Below are 8,326 nucleotides of genomic sequence, written 5' to 3' on the forward strand. Positions count from 1 at the left end.
CCCACAGCATCAAACATTAAGATGATGATGAATCGGCATGCAAATAATATTGTGCATGACGATTTGCAAAACACCTGAATATTATGATCACCGTCTATTATCAAGTTTTATCACTTTGAAACCTCAAACCAATGCACACTCCAAGTGTGTGTGTGTGTGTGTGTGTGTGTGTGTGTGTGTGTGTGTGTGTGTGTGTGTGTGTGTGTGTGTGTGTGTGTGTGTGTGTGTGTGTGTGTTTGTGTGCGTGCGTGCGTGGCGCGCGCGTGTGTGTGTGTGTGTGTTGAAAATGTTGTATGAGGAACCTTTACTTGGCAGTGGCGTGCCCAAGTGCACTGGAGGTTAATTGGGATCACATGAAGCAGAACTGACCGTTAAGTAGATTTACACGAGAACTATTTGGAAAAGTCCTTCCAGAAAAGATTTAACTCTTATATTCTACAGGGGTGGGTTGAGCTCAGTGAGGTTACAGTCCTGTTAAATCATTTTAAACAGAGAAAGGTACAGCCTCCAACAGCAGAGAGGAAGCACGATTCCGTGTCGAGTGGCTGGCCGGTTTTGCTCTGGCTCCCCCCGTAACTTGCCAAAAGAGATCCGTAAAAAAATAAACCCATTGTTGTGATCGATGTTGGGAAGGGTGCAAGACGCCAAAGTCCCAACTTCTGCGGTTCAGCGGGAACTCTTTGAAACATTTCGTTTTCAGCGTGTCACTGTAACTTGATTTTAGGCAAAGAATTCTTGTCGTCAGGTCTGAACACCACCGATTTAAGAGGTAAAGAGCCCATTAGAAATATATATTTTTGTTTATTCAAATATTCGAGTAGGCTACAACTATTAGCCCCGATCCTATAGAGCCTGAGAGACAGAGACAGATATTCCAACACATACAATTGACTGGTTGCTTCCTGTTGTAATACCCACAAAAACACAAAAGGGAATTAGACGCCTTAGCTGCTAGCTTTACATTTCTCTGGCGTTATTGGACTGATTTGGTTGATCAGTTGGACCTGCGCTCAATAGTTCTCAGATCAGAGTACATCAGGGCCATGTTACCAAAGCCAGTATAGGCTGTGTTCTTGTTTAGGGATCCATGCTGGAGTTTAGGGATCATTCATCATCATCATCAGGTTATCTTATTTTCCGTAGCAGACTGCGCGCTGTTGGCCCTGTATGGATAGGAATCCATTTAGGAGGGTGTGTTCGCGGCTCTGTTGCAGGAGCCGGGGCTGAACATTTGAACTCTGAATTTGGGCTGTGAAGAGCTTCACCTCTCAGCTATGTAGGGTTTCTGCTCCATATGCTTACCATTTCCTGTACGGAGGAAATGACATTGTACATCTGGGTCACAGTGCTTTGGTGAATGTACATTAAAAAGGCATCGCGTTAAAAGTTTACGTCTAATTCCGTCTCTGAAATAAATACAACTGATGCTGAATCATGTGTCGCTGGGTTCTTTGCCTGCATTTTGAGCAGGCCGAGGCGTTGTTGTTTTCTTCATATAATATACAAGGTATAATAATAACAACATCAAATACATTATTAGTCTGTAGCAGGTTTAGTGATTATGTATTGAATAACTCACTATAACATTTATCTTGGTACATTAGGTTCCAACGATGAAAGTGCGAGGAATAAATTGTCAGAGATAAATAGGATTACTGTTTGGAGTAGCAAGATTGAAAATTACAACATTGCGTTGCCATTACTTTGATTTCACAAAAATGAACCTATTGTCTCTTGAATGTTGAGTTCAAAATATTTAATACATTTCGTATAGTATTTCTTGAAATTGGATGTATAATTACAGTTTCAGTAAATTGTGTCATAAGCCTATGGGCAAATGTTGGCACAAAATAAGAAAAGAGTTAAGAGCTAAATAACAAAAAAATAAAATAAACATAAAAAAATACAACATGCGTGAGACATAAAATAAATTGTTAATTACATTCATTTAAATACACAGGTAATTTAATTAATCAAAAAGGTTATGTTACAGCAAAAACATGCAAATAGCTTGGCTATAGTTTCTTTGGCGGCATAGGCTGCTGGAATTGTTGTTGTGAATAATAATATTCTAAAAACAACAACAACAACAATAAGAATAATAATACTAATAATAATAATAATGATAATCATCATCATCAGCATCATCATCATAATAATAATAATAATAACTGTATGGAAATAACATGTAAACAGTTAAATGCTGGAGTTAATACTAGGGCTGGGCGATATATATTATTAGAATATTGTGATATGAGACTAGATGTCTGGCAGTTTGGATATCTTGATAAAATGAGATGTTGTCTTTAGGCTGCATTACAGTGAGGTAATGTAATTTTACATTAAAGTAATGTAATTTTATAGTAAACTAATGTAATTTTCTCAACTTCATAGACATGTTCCAGCTGTTCTAATCTAAACTCCAATCTGCTTGGCCATAATATCCACATTAATATCCACAAATATCGTTGAATTATCGATATCGAGGTAATTGTCGAAAAATAATCCTTATATTTGACGAAAACAATATCGCCCAGCCCTAGTTCATACCGCTTAGGCCACCCAGACTATTATGAAAATAAAATAATATTTTTAATATTCGAGACGCATGTGATCATTTAACTATGGCTAGGTGTAATGTGAGGCCTTTTACCCAAATCCATGAATTGAAAAAATAAATAACACCGAATCAACTTCGTGGTATGATATGTTTTAGTCTCCGACGTGTCTCTGCAGCCTGCGAGGCCGCAGCTCTGGGCCCCATCGTCTCCGACCACCAACCAAACGCTCGAGTCTTGTAAGGACTTCCCGAAAATTAAAATGTTCAAAAAAAGTCTAAATGTTCAACGTCCACACGGCGTGTGTGGGATCATACATCCCCGTCGTACAGACTGAAGTACTTGCTGGCGTTGGAGAAACACAGATAAGGCGCGCTGCTGCCGGTGTACACGACGGGCAGCGGCACGGGCATCAAGCATCTCCCCACAAAGTTGCTCTCCTTGTACAGGGCCCCCAGGGGGCCCACCACCACCGGCTTCCCGGTGGGGTTGGGGATCTCGGGGAAATCAGTCACGGGTCCCTCGATCTCCGTGGAGATCTGCCGTTTCAACTTATTCCTGCGGTTCTGGAACCAGATCTTGACCTGGGTCTCGGTGAGCTGCAGGGAGCCGGCCAGGCAGGCCCGCTCCGCGCTGCTCAGGTAGCGCTTCATGTCGAAGGTGGACTCCAGCTGGAAGATCTGCCGCTTGGAGAAGATGGTGCGCGTCTTCTTTTTCGACAGCATCTTGCTCTTCTTGCCCGAGGGCGAGGCTCCCTCCTTCCCGTGGTACGTCGTGGTCGTGGAGCAGCTGTCGTCGCACGAGCTGCTGTCCCCGCTGTTGAAGCGCGCCTCCGCCGCCTTCGTGAGCTCCTCCTCCCGGTGGAACACGAGGGCCTCCCTGGGCCTTACAGCCTCCGTGGGAAAATCTGGAAAGACATTTGAAATGTATTATACTATTATATATGATATGATGAATATCGCTTGGTGCGGTGGTTCTGGGACCCACCATGGGGCCCTTCAAATCCTCCGATAGGTTCCGGGGGGGGGGGGGGGGGTCCAGCGTTCTTGTTATTATACTGGCATTACCAGTTAAACGTCACCATTATTTAATTTAAAGGGGCATTTGCACCATGGAAAATGTGAAATAATGACTGTCTTGATCAGAGTTTCACTGTTACTTCCCTTGACTGGTACGAGAGTTATTATGAATGTCGCTGAGAGCAGTGGTTCTCAACGTGCGGTCCGTGGACCCCTCTAGGGGTCCTTTAATATGCTCCAGGGGGTCCCCGGGAAAATGATTACAAATTACAACCTTCACCGTTGTTTTTGTTTTTGTTTTTTTTTACAGGACGTTGGCGCCATTAGATAATTGTAATAACGATTGTTTTGGTCGTGTTACCGTCATCTCCTTAGGTCTGTGGAGGTTTGGACTGAATCACGTCTAACAATGAAAAAAGACAAACATCTTCTCAGATTGGGGTCCCGCAGACAGAATATCACCGAATGCATTATCAAATGAAGGCTGCTTGGGGGGATGGGGGGTGGGGGGGGGGGTCGTCAGAATCGCCGACTAAAATCACGTATCTCCGCTCAAACCGGTCAGCGTTGCAACGAGGCCAACCCGCGCATAACACCGCGGGTCCCCGTGTAACTACAGACAGCGCGCATTCAAAGAAGGACCGTGCGTCCAACAGCTCCCGCTCACTTCTGTCGTCGCACCGGGTGCCTGGGTCCGGACCCTCCTCGCAGTGGCTCTGGAACCCCTCCTTGCGCGGCCCGGCGTCCGTGGCATCGTGCAGCCTGGCGGGGGGACGGCTCCCACCCGTGTTGAGGTTGAGGATGCTGTCAATGGTGAATTTGAGCGAGGCCGTGGGTCGACATGGCGCGTCCACTTTGTTCATATTCTCCTGCGCTGAGCGTCCTTTCTCTCTTTTGTTGTTGTTGTTGTTGTTGTTGTTGTTGTTTGTTTTTTGTTGTTTTTTGTTGTTGTTTTTTTTCCCCTCGCTCTCGGGTGGGACTCGGCTCCTTCTCACGGCATCCCGCGCACCATCGCCGCCGCTGTGCAGACTGCTGCTGGGCCGGCGGAGCTTTGCCCCCGCCGGGACCGGAGCCACCGGATGGCACGCGCTCCACGCTCGCTCATTGGCCGAGAGGAGCGCGCCGCCGGCGGCCAATGGGAGGGCGGGGAGCGGGGAGCGTCGCGCGTTTCCTTCCCTCCCACTCCCCCGGAGCCCACGCGGGCGCGTCGCAGTCGTCAAAATACGAGTCCGCCGTGGTCGCGGCGGACGTGCGCGCATGTGTGAAACCCAGTAAGAACAACGGTTCGAAGCTATTTTTATGGTAAGAACCCCCCCCCCCCCAACACCCCCCCCCCCCCCCCCTCCAAAAAGTATTATTATTTTTACCCAATTATTATTAATCATTTATTTTTGATTTATTTATGACATTGTATCATCTGCCCATAAAAAAAAAACGTCCGGAGTGCGAAACTAGGCCACAAAAATCCATATTCAAATTCAGAAACTTGCTCATAAAAAGTGCAAATATTTCAACAAAACAACATTCAGCTTCATAAGTGAATGTGGGTTTGTACAATAATATATGATTATATATACTTGTGTATTACATTATATATTATTATAAAATACTAGAAATGTATAACAGACACACAAAAAAATATATAAAAACATATTTTTCTGCAGACCCCCTGCAATTCCTCTATGGACCCATAGGGGAGTCGCGGACCCCAGATTGGGAATCCCTGTTTTGGAATACGGTAGTCCTGCGTTATTAATAAAATGTACAATAAAATTACAATCAATTAATGAAATATTGCTTTATCTTAACAGTGACCCGGCTGTTTTAACCAAATACACGTGGCATAGTTGTTTTCATCCCGCGCACTAAACCGAAAATGTTGCCCGGAATCCACTATAAATAGGCAAAGGCCTTAAATGGTACAACGGAAAGGAATGTTTTGTTTACACCCAACACTATTCCACATTCAATTTCAAAAAAATACCTCGCACTACAGTTTTAACGTATAGACAACATAATCCCTCTATATGGCCCCTAAAAGATAATTTGACGGAATTTACTTTATTTGTCAATTGTTTTATTTGAAATAAATGTCGTATCAAATAACTAGAGTTTTGCATTCTAAATATAATTGAATTTTGTATCAAAATGTACTCTAATGAAAAAAAAAAGTCGATAATGCTTGAATTTTAAGACCGAGTAAACTTTTTTGTTTATTGTCTGTATGGAATGCCAACCTAATAGGGAGATCTAAATTATTTTTATGTGGTTTGTCTAGGGTCCAGTTCAGGAAAGTTGCCACAGTGATATAGTATGTTCTAACTTAACGATCTTGCCGTATTATGAAATATAAGTCTTTGTTACTGTACGTTGACTGTTGACATAATAATAATACAAATAATTTAAAAATAATAGTAATATAAAAACTACTGAAAAAAAAACAATTATCCGATTCTATCCATCTCGTGAAATCTAGCCGCACGTGCTTGTAGTGAATTGTAAATTATAGCGTATATTCTGCTTTTATACCATAATTAGCCTACTTCAACTTAATGTAGGCCCACTTTAGACATACGTATTCCCTAATAGTAGTGCCTACTTATTAATCGGCTCATGTGTTTCCAAATGAAAAGGGAAAAAACTTTGCCATTGTCCAACGCCTTTCTTCTTCAAAGTATTCATTTTTATTAGACTTGTGGGCGTATATGTCAATGGCATATGAAGATCAGGACTTGGGCTTTGTAGCCAATATAAATCATAAATCCCATGCATGCTTCAGTTATAGACACAGAATAGCGCATGCTTGTGCTTATAAACCTTTATTGACCGTTTAAGTGGAAAAAGTGACAAGGATGAAAATTGTGGCATAAATAGAAAAGTTTGCAAAAATATGTGCAGGCCTAACCATTTTTATATAATAACGTCTTTGGCCGTGGCATGCTTCAAATTCGTCAACGGTTCCTTACTGCTACAAGAACATTGATTTTTTTCTTTTCCTTTTTGCAAAGAAAACAAATGAAACAAAAAGAACATCAAAAAGTTATTGTGTGTGTGTGTCAGTAATCATCATCTTGACTACTCTTTGGATACAGTCTTCAGTAATAGTTGGGGGCCTTGAGGAGTTATTGCACTAGTCATTCGGAGCAGAGTAGAAAGATATAAACAACCTAAGAAAACCCGGTTCAGGGATCAGTCTTTAAAATAGGTCTTCGGACCAGTCTGTCGACCGGTCTCTAGAATAGGTCTTCAGATCAGTCTTGAGACCAGCCTTTTCAACCAGTCTTTTGATCAGTCTCTTAAATCGGTCTGTAGACCAGTCTTGAGATATGTATTTGGACTAGTCTTTTGAATCAGTCTTTAGATCAGTCTTGAGACCGGTCTTTAGAACAGTCTTTTAAACCCGTCTCTTGACCAGTCTTTTATGTCTGTCTTTAGATCAGTCTTTAGACTGGTCTTTTAAATCAGTCTTTAGATCAGTCTTATAAATGAGTCATTTGTCCAGTCTTTAAAATCAGTCTTTAGACCAGGCCGGTCATCTGGGACCTGAGCACGCTCATGGAGTGGGCGAACGAGGACAGTGGGTAGCTGCTGACGGAGCTCGAGAAGCCCATGGCGGGTGCCGACACTTGGGGCATGTGCAGGTTGAAGCCCAGTGACGCGGCGGGCCCCGTGGGGGCCTCGTGGTACAGGATGGGAACCCTGACGATCCGTTGGCTCACGTGGGAAACGCTCGCCGCCTCGAGGTCCGCCGCCAACTGTCTCTTCCACTTGTTTCTGCGGTTCTGGAACCAGATCTTCACCTGGGTCTCGGTCAGGTGCAGGGACGCCGCCAGCCCGGCCCGTTCCGAGCTGCTCAGGTACCGCTTCAGATCGAAGGTGGACTCCAGCTGGAACACCTGGCTGCGGCTGAACACCGTGCGGGTCTTCTTCTTGCGGGCGGAGCTCGGGTCCGAGTGCGCGTCGTCGTTGTCGTCCGTGAAGCAGCTGCTGTCGCCCGGTTTCACGTCGGTGGGTTCCGACACGTCGGGAGAATCTCTGTCGCTAGTCGATGAGGAGCAGCACCGGTCCTCCGAGTCATCCCTCGGACCTAAGGGAGACCAATAGCGTCAAGTCATGTGGCTTGATTGGAATAGGCCCAGACCATTAAATAGACTTTAAAGGAGAGTATATGTCTAAAGATCTCCTTTTTAGGTTTTCTCAATTTCAAATATGCCTAACAATTTCTCAATGTGATATAAACGACACATATCCATAATACATTCATAGTATATTGCTTTCAGTGTGGTAGCAGGCCTCTGCACAGTGAGATTACCTCGAGCCATTCACATAAGATGACACTTTGTTGACCCCTCGGGGGAAATTCGGCTTGACACAACAATGCAAGTAAAAAAATAAATAAATACATAACATTTTGAATGTAATTACACCTTACATTGAAATAAAATGTTTGCAGCCTATCATTTAGTTGGGCAGCGAATAAACATAATTCTCAAGTGACAAAATGATGACACTTTACAGAAAGCCTAAATGTGCAATGCGCAAAAATCACAGCGGTTTGTGCGCAAATGTTCATGTTTACAGTTGTATGTGCATACCGGTCAGACGGGCCTCTTGAAATCCGTGGCAACCAGTCGTTTACCCTCAATTTTAAAGCTAAATGTGAACCGAGTGTGTCTAGGCCCCAACTTGGGGTAAATGTGTATCTGTCCAATGGAATAAGTCACTAGTTACTTGTACTACGTTACATCC

The 8,326-nt window shown here is 43.6% G+C and overlaps 2 protein-coding genes across 2 annotated transcripts in view; both read right to left on the minus strand.

The window, feature by feature from the left end:
- Positions 1-2,869: 2,869 nt before the first annotated feature.
- hmx4 (H6 family homeobox 4) lies at positions 2,870-4,440 on the minus strand (the record flags this gene model as incomplete). Its single annotated transcript, XM_079998932.1, has 2 exons — positions 2,870-3,465; positions 4,245-4,440. 2 exons carry the CDS (start codon positions 4,438-4,440, stop codon positions 2,870-2,872), a joined length of 792 nt encoding a protein of 263 aa, XP_079855058.1.
- A 2,655-nt stretch (positions 4,441-7,095) lies between these two features.
- hmx1 (H6 family homeobox 1) overlaps positions 7,096-8,326 on the minus strand; it is a gene marked incomplete at both ends in the record, with an annotated part of 2,095 nt that continues 864 nt past the window's right edge. Inside the window, one exon of the mRNA XM_079998933.1 lies at positions 7,096-7,664. Within this exon, the coding sequence (XP_079855059.1) occupies positions 7,096-7,664 (569 nt within the window). The remainder of the gene's footprint in view (positions 7,665-8,326) is intronic.

Source organism: Zeus faber, assembly GCF_960531495.2.
Source record: "Zeus faber genome assembly, chromosome: 4".
Taxonomy (NCBI): Eukaryota; Metazoa; Chordata; class Actinopteri; order Zeiformes; family Zeidae; genus Zeus; species Zeus faber.